At 43.8% G+C, this 21,119-nt stretch overlaps 3 protein-coding genes across 3 annotated transcripts in view; 2 read left to right on the top strand and 1 right to left on the bottom strand.

Annotated features, from left to right (window-relative positions):
- Positions 1-21,119, top strand: part of LOC309695629 (uncharacterized protein) — a 409,672-nt gene that overhangs the window by 141,300 nt on the left and 247,253 nt on the right. The gene's annotated exons all lie outside the window — the stretch shown is intronic.
- Positions 1-21,119, top strand: part of LOC309695781 (uncharacterized protein) — an 82,250-nt gene that overhangs the window by 45,649 nt on the left and 15,482 nt on the right. The gene's annotated exons all lie outside the window — the stretch shown is intronic.
- LOC309693882 (uncharacterized protein) overlaps positions 16,130-21,119 on the bottom strand; it is a 31,993-nt gene continuing 27,003 nt past the window's right edge. The window contains exon 2 of the mRNA XM_082513494.1: positions 16,130-18,206. Within this exon, the coding sequence (XP_082369620.1) occupies positions 16,393-17,877 (1,485 nt within the window). The 5' untranslated portion in view covers positions 17,878-18,206 and the 3' untranslated portion in view covers positions 16,130-16,392. The remainder of the gene's footprint in view (positions 18,207-21,119) is intronic.

The following is a 21,119-nucleotide window of genomic DNA, read 5'->3' as shown; positions in this document are numbered from 1 at the left end:
CTTCTTTCTTTTTGTGTGATGAGAAAGAAATTATTTTACCTCTCATCACAGCTTTCCCTGCTTCCCATAGAACAGAAGCAGATATTCCGGGAGTGTCATTAAAGTCTAAATATGAAGTCCATTCCTTTTTAAAATATTTAATAAAATCTTCATCTTTAAGCAGTGATGTATTAAATCTCCAGTTTTTACTTGGCGTAGTATTATTCTTGTGCATTAGTTTTAAAGATACAGGAGCATGATCGCTGACAGCTATAGGATGAATCTCAGTGTCTGAAATGTCACACAGCAGTGAGCTGCTGACCAGAAAATAATCCAGACGAGAGTAAGAGTGATGAACATGCGAGAAAAAAGTATATTCCTTACTGTTGGGGTGAAGGGAGCGCCATGCATCACGAAGGCCAAAGTCGCTCATATACTGTTTGATTATATTTGTGGATTGCCAATTGCGCTGAGTTCCTGTTGTGTTGAGCCTATCGATTTCTTCATTTAGTCCAAGGTTGAGGTCACCGCCAAGAATGAGTGTGCAATCGAGGTGTTCAGAGAGTGCACTAAAAAATCCGTGGAAGAATGAGGGTTCATCAACATTTGGACCATATATACTTACAATACATAGTTTTTTGTTCAATATTGATAGTTTAATAATTAGAAATCTACCCTCTGGATCTATAACTGTATCGAATACTGTAAAATTAACATTTTTATGTATTAAAATTGCTACTCCCCGTTGTCTAGAATTATAACAGGCTGCAAACACGTTAGGAAACTCAGGTGTTTTAAGTTCGTTTAAACCTGTGACAGGTCTGTGAGTTTCTTGTAATAAAACAACATCTGCCTGTAGTTTTTTAAGCTGGTTAAATATCTTTAACCTCTTTCCTCTGGTGCCAGCTCCATTTACATTCCATGTGACAAACCTCAGCATGCCCATAATTGTGTGTGTATGTCTAATGATGTACGCTGGGTGTTTCGTTTAGACAGGTGGAGAGAATGTGGAAACATCACTTGTTTGTAAATAGAAAGAGAGAGAGGAAAAAAAAGTGTGGTGAGAGGCTCCATAAGTCTGACTATGTGTGAATATTCACTAATATGAACAAGCGTGGCTTGCTTATGTGTCCTGCAAGTCTGTGCGTGCTGTGGAGCCTTTCTGGATGAAGCTACGTCAAACTGGGAACAGGACCTTGCGTCGTTCCAGGATCTCTTTGGGGAACTGGTCGTTCACGCTGAAGTCCGTTCCTTTCAGCTCTCTGCCGCGACTCTTCACCTGTTCCTTCTGTTTGAATTGACCGAATTTGGCCACAATAGGCCGTGGTCTCCCGGTCCGCGACCACATGCCTCCCAGGCGATGTACTCTATCGAAGTCGATGTTCTTTACGGTGTCCTCCGGTAGCTTCAGGTGGATTTTGATGAAGCTTTTCACCGTTGCCTCCGCGTCCTCTCCGGCAGATTCTGGAATACCAGAAAACACAAGATTATCTCTCATGCTACGGGCTTGTAGATCGATAACGGACTCTTTTATTTTTTTTATTTTCAATGTTTAGCTGGGTCACATTATCGGTGAGAGATTTGACCGACTGGTATTTTCAGCGGCAAGCGTTTCCACCTGCTGCTGGCTGAATTCCAGGGATTCTTTTAGAGATTTAAATTCCCGGTGTAAAATCTCCACCAGGGCCAGCCTCGCATCGAAACTGGACAATCGCTTGTCGATTGACTCCAGGATGTCTGCGATGTCTTTGCCGGCAGGCGATGTTGTACCGGGGGAGTCTGCCGGGCGACATCTCTTCGATGATGGCGTCTCAATTTTGGTCGGGGAGGATGTACTCTGGGCCTTCTTCATTACTAAATCTTGAAAACAGCGGTCGATGTAATCTTGGAGAGCGTCTAAACTCTCCCCGTTGTCCTCCAGGGTGTTAGAGATGATAGAACAGATGCTGTTAGTTATATGACAATTGATTAGTATATTTGGTAATACTGAAGCTTGAAAAACCTTTGTTAAACTCTATGCTACCATTTGCTTTTTTTTTTATTCCGCCAATTCTGCGGCGTTCTGCGTCTACAACAAGCGACCCATGTTGTAGGTGACCTACAACATGGGTCGCTTACCTTACTCGTCACTTCCGTCACTTACCGTCTCTCAAGCTTTCCAAAGTTCTACAAGTGCCTCCATCGCTTGTGTACAGATCACACGCTGCACTGCACGTGCTGCTCCGTCTTTTTCACCGACGTTTATGTGTTTGCGCGTGCGCAATGTGAGCAGCAGCAGTGACACCCTCACGACGGTCGTGAGGATCTCAAACCTCCCAACCAAGTGATTGATGATCGGGAGCTGGTCGTGAGGTGTTAATCGCTTCTTGTTACCCCACGTATACTACAGGATGCATGAGGCACGATGAAGGCCAAAATTGGGCCGATCACCAAAACGGTCGCACAACTGAAAATGGGCCAAAAATCGCACAGAGTAAGCCCAGCTTTACGTTGCTTGAAGATGTTTCACCCGTCATCTGAGAAGCTTCTTCAGTTCTAGGGTCAAATGGTGGAGAGTCCTAGATTCAAGCTCTGTGAGGCCCTCCAGCGGAGACGAGGAGGTGCTAGCCGGGCTGACCAGAGCCGCCAGCGGAGACGAGGAATGGCTGGAGAGGTTCTCCTGAACCCCCAGCGGAAACGAGGAATGGCTGGAGAGGTTCTCCTGAACCCCCAGCGGAAACGAGGAGCAGCTGGAGAGGTTCTCCTGAACCCCCAGCGGAAACGAGGAGCAGCTGGAGAGGTTCTCCTGAACCCCCAGCGGAAACGGATGCAGAGCCAGCAGGTGCGGGGACCTCTGGCCCAGCGGATGCTAACTGTAGCGGCACAGGGCACGCAGTCGGCTTAGGATGCAACGGCTGGGGCTGTGCAGGGCAAACAGTCTGTCCAAAGTGTGTCAGCACCATGCAGTCCCCAGCTGGCGGAGAAAGTTCACAAAAGCTTCCAGCTGAGGTGGGCAGTGTCTGAACGGGTTGCTGAGCAATGAACTGAGCTGATGACGGAGTTAATAACTGAGCTGATAACTGTGCTAGAGACTGACCTGAAGACAAAATAGGAAACCGGGCCGATAACTGGGCTAATGACTGTGCTATCGATTGAAGTGCAAGTTGTAGTTGTGGTTGTAGTGATGGTGGGACAGCAGGTAGTTGAACCGGTGACTGAACAGGTGACTGACTCTTGGCTGCTCTCCTCCGAGGAACAGGAACGGGTGCTGGGCCCGGCCGAACACCAGTCATCCCCACCCGAGAAACAGATACGGGTGTAGAGACGAGCTGGGCTCTGGCTGCCTTTACCCTGGGGGCCGGTGTAGGTGCAGGAGCTAACTGGGCCTCTGCAGCTCCCACCCGAGGAACTGAGACGGGTGTAGGAGTCGGCAGGGTCACAGTAGACCTCACCCGGGGAACCGGAACTGGCGCAGGCATAGGCTGGGCGTCCATCAACCCCACCCGAGGGGCAGGTATGGGTGCCGGGACGAACGGCGCCTCTGCCAGGCTGGGGACAGAAGCAGGGACCAGCTGGACCTCAGCCACCCTCCCCCGAAGAACTGGTACGGGAGCAAGGGAAAGCTGGGCCCGCGCTGCCCTGGTTACAGGAACTGGAGGCGGAGAGCGAAGCACAGGAACAGAAACAGTCACTGGGTGAACCAAGTTGGTGGGGCCAAACACAGTGTCAGCAAACCGCGACTCATGGTGCGCTGGTGCCAGCAACGCTGCTGTACTTAAGTTGTCCATGTCATGATTAGCAGTTTTAGAAAGAGTGAGTCCAGGAGCAGCCACAGGTACAGGAAAACTCACACAAGCAGCGTCCGGATAATCTGGATGTGGAACCACACTACTCACAGTCGTACAGGACGTAGCCCGAGACGTAGTGCACATAGAGTCCATGAAACCTGGCCGAAAAGCATGGCGCACAGAGTTAAACCGACCTGACCGGGGAACAGAAAAGTTAACCTGTGCAAACAGCTCTGCAGTGCTCAAACTAAAATCTTTTGCCAGTCTATGTATAGCGGATGAAATCCTGCGACTCTTAACCTTAGCAGGCCTTGAATACACAGTTTCAGTGGGTATGTGTTTCTCAGCATGCACCGTCACATCTAGAGCTGATGATGCTAACGGTGTGTGGCTGAGCTCAGACTGGAAAACCTTAGAGTCTAAGGGCTGAAATAAACAGTTCTGCGGGGCTACGATGCTAGTAGCAGTACGTAGATGAGTCTGGTGTGAAGCAACAGTCCTAGGTTCAGTTAAATCAAAGAAAATACTGTGAGCATTACCAGAATCAGAGGGCTCAAAAACACAAAGGCTACTAGCGAGAGCAACCGGTGAATGATCTGACACTGAGGTGCCTCGCTGTACAGTGTCTATGGAGTCCAAACAAAAGGTGACGGAATTATCCGAGTCAGGTAACACAAAAACAGAGCCACTCACAGTAGTGCATAAGTCATGAAGTTCGGGTCCAGAAAACTTGGGCTGAGTATGTGACGCACGGTCACTCTCACCCAGGGATGAAAACTGCTCCGCTGCTCGGGAACGCCGTCGGCGTGAAAGCCGTTTTCTCCGGGAAGGGGAAGGAGACAAGCCAGGCCGCGAATCCGTCAGCGGACCGGGCTGAACATCCTCCGGCTCTTCATACTGGAGCAGCTGCTCCAGGCGGATGCCTACAGTGGAGATGAGAAAGTCCTGGATGTGGGGGCGTAGCACGCCGAATAGCCACGGGAGTCCGGACACCATCCGCTGCAGACGGACGGCTACGATCTCCCGGTATTCGCCTCCTGGCAGCACAACCCACTCCTGACAGTGATACTCCACTGTAAAAATCAAATCCTCCCGGAGCTCAGCGGAGGGGTTGTGAGTTGCTGGGTCCATTACTGGTTGTGTCGTACTGTCATGAACTGGCTGTGTGGAGGCAGAAGAGGACCCAAACGCAAAAACTCACGGAGACTGGAACTGAACTCAAAAATGCTGCTTTATTGCAGAAGTGCAAAGTAACAGAACAAAAACCGGGAATATAAACTGAAGACCGAGGGAACAGAAAGCCACACAGGTTCGGGGAAGACACATTGACGACGCAACACTGGACTGGGGGAGACATGCACATAAATACACAGAGGGTTAACGAGGGAAGTGGGAACACACGGGGACACAGCTGACACAGATAACCATAACGAGACAGGGCGGGGTGAACATAACATGACGTATACAGGCGCGAGAGTCACAAAGTAAAACAGGAAGTACACAGGGGTTCAGACAGGAGGAGAGAGAGAGCACAGGGAGAACATAGACATAACGGGCAGGGGAAACATGGAATAAACACAAAGAGAGACGAGGGCCCCCTGGCTGGGGGGCTCCTTGGCCTCCCTCCTGCTGTGTGCCCAGCCTGGAGGCTGCGGTCTGTGACCGGCTCCCGGTGCAGACGGCTCCCTGTTATAGTGTTTCCTCACTTGGCTCATGCGAGCCCAGCCCAATTTTTACTCTTTAAGTGTGCGCGTGTGTGTATGTGTGTGTGTGGGGGGGGGATATATGTGTATTGAGAGTGTGGGGAGTGAGTTGGAGGGTGGGGTGGGCTGCTTTTAACTATGTAAAGCACTTTGTGCTACATTTTTTTCTGTATGAAAAGTGCTTTATAAATAAAGATTGATTGATTGATTGATTGATTGATAAATACACAGAGGGGCACATGGGGGTAAGAGTCACGAAGGGAAAACACTTAGGGAACAACACAACAGGGCAACTCAGGAAACATGGCCTAAATAAGGAACAAAATACAAAAATACAAGAAACTAAGAATACTGGGCCAACATGGCCCAGGATCATGACATGAGGACCCGGCCTTTGCGTTTTAAAGAAAGCCGGGTAGTACCTCACGAGCTCCCTCGGTGGAGTGAAACTGCCGTCTGCTCCTTGCTATCCAAAATATAACCATGTGCTGACTTAAATTCTTGACCATCTCGCACTTCTGTTTAATCAGTTTTCTTTTTGACGTTTATTCAGCTGTGTGAAAACCCCGGAGGAACCTCCTGAGGGATTAATAAAGTTACATTTAACTTAATCTAATATAATAACTTTAATAATTCTTGGACTCTATTGCACCATTCAGAACTGTGCGCGCTAAGAATTCATCAGAACCGTGGTTGAACGATTACACCCGCTCCCTCAGACGTGACTACAGACGCGCTGAAAGGAGATGGAAAAAGGACAGATTGTATGTTTCCTTACAGATTTTAAGGACTCGTCTCTCTGCTTATCAAGAAGCTGTAAAAACTGCAAAAACACAATTTGTCTCAAACTTAGTATCAGCAAACGGTCATAGGCCTCAGGTACTTTTTAACATTCTTAATCGCTTTTTTAGTTTATGTGATAATCCTGGAGTTACTTCTTCACCAAGTATGTGCGATGATTTTTTAGCATTTTTCAATAACAAGATCTTATCGATTAGGGCCCTTGTTTCGTTGTCTGTTGTCTCAGTTCAAAGCCCTCCACCTGTGTGTTCAGCTGTCTTAGAGCAGTTTGATCCCGTCTCCCTTAAGGACCTGACCGCGATAGTTAGTGGCCTAAGATCATCACACTGCCCCTCTGATTCTCTTCCCCCGAGTCTGCTCAAAAACACTTTTAATATTGTTGGCCCTTTTATTCTGAAATTGATTAATACGTCCCTTACTACAGGCTGCGTCCCACTATGCTTCAAGCAAGCTGTAGTTCAGCCTCTTCTTAAAAAACAAAACCTGGACCCAACTGTTCTGTCTAATTACAGGCCCATCTCAAAGCTTCCTTTTCTATCTAAAGTTTTGGAGAAAGTGGTCTATCTACAGTTGCAGGCACACCTCGATTCTAATATGATCTCAGAAAAATTTCAATCTGGTTTTAAATCATTACATAGCACTGAGACAGCACTTTTAAGGATTTTTAACGATATTCTCTTAACTATGGATTCTGGCAGCCCTGCTGCCCTTTTACTGTTGGACTTGTCAGCAGCTTTTGACACGGTTGACCACGACATCCTGTTATCACGGCTAGAATCGCATGCTGGCTTAAAAGGATCTGCCCTTCAGTGGTTTCGCTCCTACTTGACAGAAAGGTTCTTTTATGTCAATATGGGCCCCCACAACTCCAAATTAGCTCCTCTTAAATACGGCGTTCCTCAAGGCTCTATTTTGGGTCCCGCCCTCTTCACACTCTATTTGCTGCCATTGGGCTCCATCTTCTCGCGGTACAGCATTTCATTTCATTGCTTTGCGGATGATCTACAGATTTATCTACCTTTAAAATCAGGATCAGATCAACCGCAGCTCTTATTACGCTGCCTTGACGACGTTAAACAGTGGTTATCATTAAATTTTTTACAGCTAAACGAAAACAAAACTGAGGTTGTCATTTTTGGCAATTTCAATCATATCGACAGCACGTTGGGTACCCTCTCCTCGTATTGTAAAACACATGTAAAAAACCTCGGAGTTTACATTGATGGTTCTTTTAAATTGAATAAGCAGGTGAGTGCAGTAGTTCAGTCCTGTTTTTTTCAGCTAAGACAGCTAGCCAGGATAAAGCCATACCTTCCGGCTGACGTCTTCGAGCGTATCATCCACCTTTTTCTTACTTGCAGATTGGACTACTGCAATTCATTGTATTATGGCCTAGATCATGCCACCATCCATCGCCTTCAGATGGTTCAAAATGCTGCTGCTCGCCTGCTAACCGGTACCAAACGGAGAGAGCATATAACCCCAATTTTAGCCTCTTTACACTGGCTCCCTGTCCCCTACAGGATCCAATTTAAACTCTTACTTTTTGTTTTTAAGTCACTCAACGCCCGAGCCCCCCCCTACTTGTCAGAGCTCCTCTCTGCCTATGCTCCAGGAAAACCCACGAGATCTAGTTCAAAACTATTGTTGTCCATTCCACGGACTAACCTCAAATCTCGTGGTGATAGATCCTTCTCTGTGGCAGGTCCCAGACTTTGGAATAGTCTCCCCTTTAATATTAGATCTGCTCAAACTCTTGAGCAATTTAAATCTTTACTAAAGACACACTTTTACGCTCTGGCTTTTAACACATTATGACCCAAGCATTTTGGATTTATCTGAATTAGTTAGTATTGTTTCAATTCTTCTATTTTATTGTTTCTATTGTCATTATTGTATTACACTGTAGTTTTTAATTTTATTGTTATTGTTAAGCACTTTGTGCAGCATCGGCTGTTGGAAATGTGCTATATAAATAAATCTGACCTTGACCTTGACCTTGACCTTAATATCAGCCAAACCGATTTACCCACAAACAAATAAAACACTGAAAAAGCCAAACAATAACATTTTTAAGTTATCAAAGTGACTTATATATCATGTTTAACCCGAGTAATGCCGCGGGGGTTTGAAAACGATGTGTCGGTCGGCTCAGATATTTGAAGTTTACACAGCTGCATTCTTACCTGCAAATATGTTAAAAGTTTTTTTGCGACCCAGAAAGAGAAATAAGAGTAATATTAAAACTAAGTCGCTGCCTCCAAACTGGAATTGGCTGGGCCGCGCTATGAATTCTGCGATATGGATTTTCAATTTTGTTGTCCAGGTGGAAAATCAGGAAAAATTCGGGAGAATGGTGGCTCCGAGAGATTTTCGGGAGGGGCACTGAAATTCGGGATTCTCCCTGAAAAATCAGGAGGGTTGGCATGTATGGTTGTGGCAACATCACTAACCTTGTCAAACACCTCAGAGTAAAACATATGACAGAATATGACGAGCGTATGTTGAGGTGAACTGAAGAGAAGAGGACAGGTGCTGCTAGGGCGAGACAGACGTCTCTCATGGAGTCCTTTAGTGCTGCAGGCTGGCAACGTGTTCAAATAGCGCGCAACTTCAGTTTTTGTCACAGGCTGGGTCTCCGACCCAGCACTCTGAGTTTTCTTTGTATTTTTTGATATGTTATTAGTTTTTGTGTTATTTCCTATTTTGCCTTTAGTTTAGGCAGTTATTGGTTATTATTCCTGGGTTTTCTATGTTTTGGGGTTTGGTATTTATTCATCACGTATTAGGTCTGTTAAGTTGTGTTGTCATGTTTAGTTAGTATTTCCTGTTTTATTCTGACAATGTCATGTGTTCTCTGCTTATTGTATTTAGCTTTTCTCTCCTGGTCCTGTCATTAGGTTTATGGCTGTCAGCTGTTTCCCCATATGTTTCCACTTCCCCTGATCACCTCATGTCTGTATTTAAGCCTTTTGTTTTCTTCATGCCATTGTCGGGTCGTCTGTTTATTCTGCCCTAGTTCTAGCCTGGTTCTGTTTATTTGACCTCAGTCTTAGTTTCGGTTTTCGTCTGTTATGTATTATTAGTCTTAGTCATGGTCTTTGCTTGTCATTTTCCACCACAGTCATAGTTTAGGTTTTGGTCTCAGTACCGTTTTAGTATTTTGTTTCTTAGTGTCTTGTCAGTTTACTTTGGTTTCCTGGTTTACTTCTGCCGTCATTTAAATAAAGCCTCACCTTTCTGTTAAAACCTTACTACTCCTCGTCGTCATCTGCTTTTGGGTCCTGTTTCCACTCACATCGGCGCACCCCGCCGTGACAGTTTTTGTATTTCTATATGATGAACTCTGCATTATTAAGTGATAAGAATAAGTAATCTGATGTCCTGTAAACATTATGACGCTATAATTTAAGATACAATAAATAAAATACGTTTTTGTACCAAGTATCGGTATCGGATCAGTATTGTCGATACCACCCTGAATATTACTTAGTATCGGATTGGAAAGGAAATCAGTGGTATCGCACATCACTATTGGATATTTGGTGAGAGGGAAACATGAAGATGAAACCATGAGATGAATCATCAGAGCAAAACAGGTGATGGTGAAACAGGTTTATCTTTTAGGTCACATGAATGAATGGAAGAGAAGTTATGAACTGCTTCTGAGAGACAAGTAACTCCAGAATCCTTTGTAGCTGACAGCTGATAACTGTGCAGGGGCCGGTCTAACAAAGTTTTGCCAGGGGGCCAGGTAGGATATTAACAGTTAAAGGGGGTCACAAAGAAATTATTTTCTTTCTTACTTAATAAATAATTATCTGAATCTTACAACCAAAGTTTTCATCTGACATAAAATGTATAGAAATTATACATACATCAACAAGACAGTGTACATCACTGTCACAACAGCATTCGTTTTCATTCAAAGGCTTTATGGCTTTTCCTATAATACCTGGTGGACTGATCTCTAGTCAAAATGCCCGGGTTGATTTTTTGTCCCAGTCCAGCCCTGATCTTAGCCAAACTGATTTACTCAGGAACAAATAAAACACTGAAATAAACCAAACATTAACACTTAGAAGGTATGTAAGTGACTTATATATCGTGTTTAACCTCAGTAGCGAAATCTCTACTACTAAAAATAGTGTACATGTATGCCTTAATAAAATCAAGCAGGTGAGATGTTAGAAAACTTTGTTTTTTATTTTAGTGGACACTCAAATGTTACAATAGACAGCTGCTGGGGTTTGGAAGAGAACTGAACAAATATTTAAAATAGAATCTGATCATTTTGAAGCAGCCTTCAAAATCTCCACGTATTAACATGCTGTTTTTGTTCCTGGTGAAAATGTTTCTGTTGGGTCTGTGCTTCAGCAGACCCACTAGTTCAGAGACTTATCACCCATGAAGAAAACAAGACAATAACGTAGCCGGGTTTTATTTGCTAGCAAGGGAGGCTGATCGGAACCTGGCTCTTCGAGCTGAATGCTCCTCAATGTGTGTGTGTGTACATGACTTCCTGCCACACAATATTTCCTTACAATTGTTTAACCACATTTCCTAGTTATCCAAATGTCATCTCCCCACACCCGTACACGGCTTAACTTTAATGGTTCACCATATGCAAGTATAGGTGAGCCCCTAAATGGCCGGGGTGGACATCCCTCAGAAGATAAGGAAACCAGAATCTCACATGGAATGTACCTGCAGTTAAACAGCTACAGCTAATTACTCCCCCAGCACCACAGATGTGTAGGGGAGGAACAGATGAATATCTAACCATGCAGTTTAAGGCATGGTTTACAAATTTGAGGGTACCTTCTGGAGTAGCACATGGAATAGACGCGTTCCCAGATGCTCCTCCGTGCAAAACTTAGAAACTTATTTTAACGGTCTCCTAATTCATCTTTCTCTTCGCAAAAAAGTCAACTATTGAAGCTTGTACTGTATACAACAAAAGATGCCCAGAAAACCTGTTAAACAGATTAACTCTTCATCACGAATTATGACTTCAGCCAACACTGCTAGCGCTGTGGCTAACCCTACTGTTAGCATTGGCTCTCCTGAGGGCAGAGATGACAACAATACTGAAGAGATGCCGCTATTATGGGAGAAGATCTCCAACAAAATTCTCCGTCATATAAACAAAAGGTTTGACAATTTGGAACATAATCTTCATGCAGTACAGGAATCCCAAATAGAACTGCTGGAGAAAGTTAAATCTATGGAAGAGCAGGCTCTAGATCAGGAAAATCGTCTGTCCCGCTTGGAGAAAGTGGTCTCCAACTTGGAAAGCAAGAATAAAGCACTGAAATTAAAAGTGGATGACTTGGAGGGTCGTTCGAGCTGAAACAACATTATGATCATTGGCATCCCTGAGAAAGCAGAGGGACCTAGACCGCATGAATTTATTCAAGATTTGATCCCTAAACTCCTCGGTGAGGATCATCTCAAATCCCCGGTTATTGTCGACCGAGCACACCGCTCGCTGAGACCTCTACCGGCGGCAGGCGCAGCACCAAGACCAATCATCGCACGAATCCACTTTTATCGGGATAAAGAACTCATTCTAGAGAGCGAGCGTTGGAATACCAGGGCCATAAGGTGCTCTTTTTCCGGATTATACATCAGGGGTGAGGCAGCAACGTCGTGAGGTGTTGAAGGTATTACGGGAAAAAAACATGGAACACAGTCTTCGGTATCCTGCTAAACTTCATATGAAATATAATGAACACCTGAAGGTCTTTTCTACACCGGGTGAGGTGTCCGTGTTTATAAACTCCGAGCTGAATAGTTTGGAATAGAGCTGTATGATTTATGCTTCTTCTGTAAAATACTCTTTAATGTTCTGAGAGACTAGTATATTGCATTTTTTTTACTATTTAATAGTTTGTTTGAGCACGGAGTCAAGCGTAGTAATTCTTTTTATTTCATTAGACACTCTGTGGAGGAATGTGTTGAAGGCCGTGTGCCCAGTGGCCTCTGGCAGAGAGGGACGCCAGTACTTCATCTCAGAAGTGCTTTATGCGGGGGTGGGGAGAGGATGGGGAGTGGGGGTTTTTATGGGTTTGTTTTAGGCTGCTTAAGTGTGTTTGGTTTTTGTGTGTGTGTGTGTGTGTGTGTGTGTGTGTGTGTGTGTGTGTGTGTGTGTGTGTGTGTGTGTGTACGCGGATGGGGATGGAAGTTGATATCTCATGGAGTTGATACATGATGTTTGGGTCAAACAATGAGGTGTGTTCTGAGGGAAACAATCTAAAAATAGTTTATTGGAATGTAAAAGGTCTCGGATATATAATTAAGAGGTGAAGTTCTCTCACACCTTAAATCAATCAGTGCAGATATAATATTCCTTCAGGAAACTCATATAAATATTAATAGGCAACAAAGATTAAGAGCGAGTTGGATATCTCAAATGTATCAAGCTCCTTTTACCAGTAAGGCCAGAGGAGTTGCAATTCTCCTTAAAAAGAATGTTTCATTTTGTTCAGACTTTGTGATTGCTGACCCATATGGCACATAGCTTATAGTCACCGGTCAAATTAATTCACTACCGATAACCTTGCTTAACATCTATGCTCCAAATGTGGATAATCCTGATTTTTTTTAAAGAAAGTTTTCAACTTAATGTCATGGTCCTGGGTTGGTGACCCAGTGCTTTTAGTTATCATTTTCTAGTTTATTATGATGATGATTATTATTATTGTTTGAGTTCTATGTGTTATATTCGGTCTGCCTTTGAGTCTGTGTCTCTGTCTGTCTATGGTGTCACCCCATCTATTTGTGAAGCTGTCTGTTTAGATCTGTGTCTTGTTTGGTTCCTCGTGTCTGAGTTCCCTGTTTTATTGTGAAGGTCTCTGTCTGATGTGAGTGTGTTCAGTTTACATTTCCCCTGTCCCATCAGCTCTGATTTCTCCCAGCTGTGTTGCCCTCCTGTCTCTCATCCCCTGAGAGATAAAATTTTTATCATTAGAGAAAAAATTACCAATAATCATCCCACAGATGTAATATTATCTACAGCTACTCTTAGTACCATTGATGTTAAGTTAGACTCTTTTTCTCCAATTGATCTTTCTGAGTTAACTTCAATAATTACTTCCTCCAAACCATCAACGTGTCTTTTAGACCCCATTCCTACAAAACTGCTCAAAGAAGTCCTGCCATTAATTAATTCTTCGATCTTAAATATGATCAACCTATCTCTAATAATCGGCTATGTACCACAGGCCTTCAAGCTGGCTGTAGTTAAACCTTTACTCAAAAAGCCATCTCTAGACCCAGCAGTCTTAGCTAATTATAGACCAATCTCCAACCTTCCTTTCATATCAAAAATCCTTGAAAGAGTAGTTGTCAAACAGCTAACAGATCATCTGCAGAGGAATGGTTTATTTGAAGAGTTTCAGTCAGGTTTCAGAGCTCAGCACAGCACAGAAACAGCTTTAGTGAAGGTTACAAATGATCTTCTTATGGCCTCTGACAGTGGACTCATCTCTGTGCTTGTCCTGCTAGGCCTTAGCGCAGCGTTCGATACTGTTGACCATAATATCCTATTAGAGCGATTAGAACATGCTGTAGGTATTACAGGTACTGCGCTGCAGTGGTTTGTATCATATCTATCTAATAGACTCCAATTTGTGCATGTAAATGGAGAGTCCTCTTCACACACTGAGGTTAATTATGGAGTTCCACAGGGTTCAGTGCTAGGACCAATTCTGTTTACATTATACATGCTTCCCTTAGGCAGTATCATTAGAAGACATAGCACACATTTCCACTGCTATGCTGATGACACCCAGCTCTATCTGTCCATGAAGCCAGATGACACACACCAATTAGTTAAACTGCAGGAATGTCTTAAAGACATAAAGACCTGGATGGCCGCTAACTTTCTGCTTCTTAATTCAGATAAAACTGAGGTTATTGTACTCGGCCCTGAAAATCTTAGAAATATGGTATCTAACCAGATTCTTACTCTGGATGGCATTACCTTGGCCTCCAGTAACGCTGTGAGGAACCTTGGAGTCATTTTTGACCAGGACATGTCCTTCAACGCACATATTAAACAAATATGTAAGACTGCTTTCTTCCATTTGCGCAACATCTCTAAAATTAGAAATATCCTGTCTCAGAGTGACGCTGAAAAACTAGTTCATGCATTTATTACTTCCAGGCTGGACTACTGTAATTCATTATTATCAGGATGTCCAAAAAACTCGATGAAAAGCCTTCAACTAATCCAAAATGCTGCAGCAAGAGTGCTGACAGGGACTAGAAAGAGAGAGCATATTTCTCCTGTTTTGGCTTCCCTTCATTGGCTTCCTGTTAAATCCAGAATTGAATTCAAAATCCTGCTCCTCACATACAAGGTCTTAAATAATCAGGCCCCATCTTATCTTAATGACCTTGTAGTACCATATCACCCTATTAGAGCGCTTCGCTCTTGCTCTCCAGGCCTACTTGTTGTTCCTAGAGTATTTAAAAGTAGAATGGGAGGGAGAGCCTTCAGTTTTCAGGCCCCTCTTCTGTGGAACCAGCTTCCAGTTTGGATTCAGGAGACAGACACTATCTCTACTTTTAAGATTAGGCTTAAAACTTTCCTTTTTGCTAAAGCATATAGTTAGGGCTGGACCAGGTGACCCTGAATCCTCCCTTAGTTATGCTGCAATAGACATAGGCTGCCGGGGGATTCTCATGATGCATTGAGTTTTTCCTTTCCAGTCACCTTTCTCACTCACTATGTATTAATAGACCTCTCTGCATTGAATCATATCTGTTATTAACCTCTGTCTCTCTTCCACAGCATGTCTTTGTCCTGTCTTCCTTCTCTCACCCCAACCGGTCGCAGCAGATGGCCGCCCCTCCCTGAGCCTGGTTCTGCCGGAGGTTTCTTTCTGTTAAAAGGGAGTTTTTCCTTCCCACTGTTGCCAAAGTGCTTGCTCATAGGGGGTCATATGATTGTTGGGGTTTTCTCTGTCCGGTTGTTCAGTCTGACGTCACTAGCCGTGTCTGGGTCTAAACTCCGCTGCAGGTGCATATATCAAACGATCACTATGGCATTACTGAGAGTTGAAAAACTGTCTAAAGTCTTTCATCTTTAATAAAATGATCAGCGTTCTGCTCTACCAGGTGTAACAATTGAGTTTAACATCCAGGCATCCATGAAAACGGAATTTATGACATTTAACGGAGTTAGAAGTTAGCAGGGAGTTAGCTCGCTAGCTTCTATCTAAATACAATATAGCATGTCCTGACTGCGGGGTTTTGGAAACAAATTAAAACGTACAGCTCTGCTATCACTTCCAGCATAAATGAAGACAGAAAACTAAACAGCAGTGACGTTTGTAGGGTTACTGAAGTTGGGCTAGCTGGTATATAATGATGTGCTACGTGACCGCTAGCGACACAGCTATGTTAGCATAATATAAACAAGCTAACTTTTTTTCCACTCGATAAAAGTTAGCGTGAGTGTTCTCGGTGGTCAGGAACAAATGTAATCGCATGGCAGGATGCTGTAAAAGGACCAAACTTCAGCCAGGAGAACAACTGAGATAATCCATCCACAATACGAGGTTAGTCATTCATATACTGCTGCATGGGCTGGGCTGTAGTTACATCCTAAGGTTTTAAAAACTGAGCTTAAATAAATGATTAGCGGTAATAAAAGCCGAGGGAGGTCAACAGTGATCACTGACTGTTTTAGGAGCTTTTTGAGATAAAATAGAAGAAAATACATAACATTAAACATGTTAACAACACAAAAGCCATATTAAACGCAGACTACTTTAGACCCGGAAGTAGGATTCGTTGCGTCATCACTGAACAACCGGGTATCTATGAAGCGCCTTGAGGCGACTTTTGTTGTGATTTGGCGCTATATAAATAAAATTGAATTGAATTGAATTGAATCTTAATGTGGGGGATGTTTTTCTCTATCCACGCTCTTGATACCATAGTCACTTGGGCCCCTGAATCAAGCAGCATCTTAAGTGGTACTCCATTGATGGCACATGAGACCATACATCTGTTCCCAATAAGCTGTGCAGTGGGTTTCCCTGGTGGTGCAGGACTGGGTGCATTTGATCTCACCACACTTGAAGTCTTAGTAAAACTGGTGTGTGCTGGGGACTCCTCGGCTTGTTCGATCACTGGCAGCCCCTCTCCAGTGACCTCACCCCGTTTCCCGACACCTTACGCCGCTGGCAGCCAATAGCCCGGTGTCCTGGCTGGCCACACGCAAAGCAGTTGCAGCTCACTTTGCCTTGCTGTACACAATCACCACATCTGCCCCGGTTCTCAGCTGGAGGTGTTGGAGGGTGGTTCAGGGGCGAGCAGGAGTCTCCAGATGTCACACTATCAATCTGGCTCACCACTTTAGTTAGCTGTCTGGTCAATGAAGACACTTGGGCAGTCAGTTCTCTAATAGCTGCACGGTTAGCCTGTAGCTCAGTGTCAACTTTCGCTTGCTCAGTCAAGTCAGTATTAGCAAGCTGAGCGGCACTTATAGTCACAGGTCTAATTTTAGATGCTGTACCCAGTCGCCTCAGTCTCTCAGCTTCCTCACTGGTGGGCTTTGTAATCTGTTCAAGCAAAAAGTCGTCACTAACCTGCAAGTCATTAAGAAAAGGTTTGAGGTCTTGTCTCACATAGTTGTTTTTTTCATTGAACCCTTGATAAAGTGTGTGAAGAAATATGCCCTGCACAAGGTTTTTGTCATAGCTAAAGTCTGCACCAGGCTGTCGTGACTCAAATAGTACACGCTGTTTTAACCCTATAATTCTGTACAAAAACTGCTGTGCACTCTGTTTGTCTTGCTGCTTAGCATTACTTAGCTCTTGAAAGAGTTCAGCGCTATTCTTGTCTCGAATATGAGAGCGGAGAAGTTTCTTCAAACCATCAACTGTCAAATCATCTTTGTTGGTTAACATTTCCTTGAGAGTACCAGGCTTCATTATCTTTAGCACGGTTCTGATTATTTCACACTCAGTAAACCCTTCTTGTAACCCCTCATCAATTTGTTTGCACAGACTACTGTAGGACATATCCAAGCCAAGATCTGAAATTTGTCCACCATGCAACTTGAATTCTCTGCGTGGAAACGAAGCTGCCACATCACTGAGACTCGAAACTTGGTCATATCCTCTGGACGGACGACTCACCCTGCCAGGGGAAACCCCAGCAACACTAGGCGCCGGTGACACTGAAGCTGGGATGTTGAAGTTCTTGGTGGGCGTATCAGTGTCTCTTAGCATGGATGAGGGAAAGGTGGAGATGTCTCTGTCCTGCGGTAGAATGGGCTGTGTGTGAGAGTCTTTGTTAGGGTGTGATGGTAGAGTGGGGACGTGGTCAGCTGGCATAGCCAGGTGTCTGTCAGGATGTGTGGGGTCAGTGTGGGGTGAAGTAGGGCACTCCTGCTGCTGGTTAGGAATATCTTCCATCTCAAGCGGCACGGCCAGATGATCTCCAGCCCCTCTGACGTCCGTTGACAGCAGGTCACTCACGATGTTGTCGAGGAGCAAGAGCTGGGCCATACCTTCATCCTCCAATGCTCTCAACTTTTCACCTCTGATGTACTCAACGATCAGGTCATACAGTTCTGGTTCATCTAAGCCATCAAAATTGAGAGTCATACTGCCATCCTCCACTGAAGAAACAACAGTGCGCAGCTGGCTCACACTCAAATCTCAAAGTCTTTTCTGGATCTTTACTAACAACAACCGCCGTGGGGTAACAGTGGCCATCTTGACGTTTTGACTGTGACCTGGGCTCCCTGGATGACGCACTCAATGCAGCCTTCCCTGAGACTTTGGACACCAGTTCTGGTCGTTTGGCACACACGTCACCACTAGACGATCCCGGACGAGCCCCCAGTTGTTACCGGCACCAGACCTAGGGGAATCTGGACAGGCAGCAAGCAGCACACAGGCTAGAGAGCACTGCGTAGCCAAATATGAGCAAACTGTGGATTAATAGAGAGGACACTGAAGTTAGCGTCTTGCTCAGGCCGGAGCTCATTTATTTCTGCACATATACACAATACAAATCACACTAGGCCATGCATTCTTCCTATAAAATAACACACACACACACACACACACACACACACACACACACACACACAACTTCACTCGCTCATCTGGAGGATCAGCACTCAGGCTAATGGTGCTGATGGGGTTATTGCTCTGGGGTTTTAGCACGTGAGCTAAATCATGTGTAACATGTGAATTTCCTGAGTGTGGCATTAATAAAGTCTGTGTCTATGTCAAAGCTGACGTTTAAATTCCTTTTTAAATTTACCAACATTTCTCATTTGCAGTTAAGACTGTGACATGTTTTCACCATTTGAAAGCCAGAAGAGTGATCACTCTTGAAGCCTGGTTGCTGCAGAATACTAGGACTACTAGCACTAGTTCTAGTACTACTGCTACTGCACAAAGCATATTGTTCAGGAATTTCACAAATTTGCTTACGTCTAATGTGTTGGCTTACAGGTAAACTTGTTTTGCAGGTGGATAGGATGAAAACTTCCAGCATCACATAATGTTTTCCAATCAGTAGGTTTGGAGTAAAAAAAGAACTGGACATATATTTGTCTTCTTTGGGCTACTTTTATGTCAAGAAAGTTAACTTATTTAGAACTGTGATCAAGGATAACACATAAACCCTTGCAAATGTGATGGTAAAAGAGTCTAACATCTAGGTGTTACATGGTGTTGCAGGTGATAAAGATCCATAAACTACTTCCATTTGTTTAGAGGTGATTGCCAGTTTTGTTGGGATTTTTAGAGATACAGAGATCCTGTTCTGCTTTACTTTAAAAAAAAAAAAAAAAAAGCATTTTTCAGAGCTGTTGATATATTAATCAGTGTTCATAGAAACATGGATCAACCCTGTTTTGACAGTGAGAGTGTTACATTGTGACAGTTTCCATAAAAGTCTGCAAATTCTCTGAACAGATAGCCATGAAGCAGCCATTTTTTTTAAGATTAATTAAACTTAATATTATTTGTATGGCCATATCACAACAACAGCATAGCCTTAAAGCCTTAAACCAGGTTTGGAGTAAAGAGAACTGGACATATAGTTTCTTTTTTGGGTTACTTTGAAGTGAAGAAAGTTAACTTGTTTAGAACTGTGATCAAGGATAACACGTGAAACGTTGAACGTTTCAATATAAAAACTGTACAAACTGTACAAAAGTGGCAACTGAGGTGGCAAAAGTGCAGGCAATTTTTACTTACATAGAAGTACAGCTGCTAGTGTCAAAAACACTCAAGTAAAAGTTTGATAAAGTATCGGGTCAGAAATGTGCTCAAATTGAGGAAGTCAAAGTAGTAACCTAACTGAACCTTGTGCTATAATAAAACATAAAATAATATTAGTAGATAGGACTACAAACTTAGTCTGGTGGTAAAAAGCACAAAGGCCTCAGGGGGGCATTTGGCAGCCAGGGTTAGAGCTCAGACACCTGGAGCCTGGGGGTTGGGGCTAACAACACTGACTGGTAAAAGAATCTAACATCCAAGTGTTACATGGTGTTGCAGGGCCCTATTTCAGGAAGCCGGTTTAGTGCAAACTCTGAGTAAGTACACCCTGAGTTAACGAAAACTCCGGGTTTTCGGTTTCACAAAGCGAGTTTAGATTAATCCTGAGTGAGTTACTATGACGACACACTCCGTGAAGCTAACCTGCTCCCTAGCAGGTTTACTCCAACTAACCCTGACGTTCTCCACCTCTGTGTCGGAAACCTGACTGTAGGAAGTGTCAGACATGGCGTGCCCCTTCCTTAAAAGAGCCAGTAGATGTTGAAGCCCAAATTCTCCGCAGAGCTCTCCGCCGGGAGAGAGTGATTAGAGCGCGTTCTTTGCAGGTATCAGGATGACCAAAACTTAATTTATGATGTGGTGATACTTGAACTACTACTTAAATTTTATTTATTTATTTATTTTCAGGGTTCCCAGGCGTGATTGGCTGTATAGATGACACTCACATTCCAATCATTGCTCCTTCAGTAAATGAAGGAGACTATGTGAACAGGAAGTCTTTCCACAGCATTAATGTACAGGTACATAGTTCCCTGTAGCATTTCAAACTAACAAATTATTTCATTATAGTAATGGATGCTAATTTGTGTTCTCTGCACTGTGAAGATCATATATGATGCTGCCAACATTATCACAAATGTGGAAGCCAAGTGGCCAGGCTCTGTGAGTGGTGGTGGTGGAGGACCCCCACTCTGCTTTTTTTCTAGTGGCTATAACAGGTCACATTTGAGCATACAGAGTAAGCAAATATGTACTTGTAATGTGCTCAGATAATTTCAATAAGTGCTTACAGAAAGAAAATTAATGTAGCCTCTAACTGCAATTGATTTACATAGGACAAACAGACCAAGCACTATGGCTCATAATACAATTACACCTTACCTGTTTGGACTATATTTTTATATTTCATTTTTACTTGCTGCCAGGAACATTTGGGGCCTGTTGGGTTGCACCTGCGCTCACATCACGTCACAAAATAAAATGTATAAAATAAAAAATAAAATATAATAAAATAACATGTTAAATGGGTGGAAATCCCTAGATCAATGTTTAAATTAACACTCACGCATTGACTCTGTCGGCTATGTTTTGCCATGCATGCTCCCTTTCTTTTTGCAGCTGAGGCTGTGTTACTTTTTTCCGCGGAATTTGCATGTTATCGGCATATGCTGCCATCAGAATTTCGGCCTCAAGCGCTGTAAAATACATTGACCGCACCTTCTTTCCCTCCGTCTCCATGGTGACTCGCTTAATCTGTGCTCCACTAATCAGGGCTTTATGTATCCTCGTGCGCGCGCTTAATTTGGGGTTAAAGCAACTCCGCGTAG

Source organism: Aulonocara stuartgranti (genome assembly GCF_965226115.1).
Source record: "Aulonocara stuartgranti genome assembly, chromosome: 3".
NCBI lineage: Eukaryota > Metazoa > Chordata > Actinopteri > Cichliformes > Cichlidae > Aulonocara > Aulonocara stuartgranti.
This window is presented reverse-complemented; position numbering and strand designations above follow the sequence as displayed.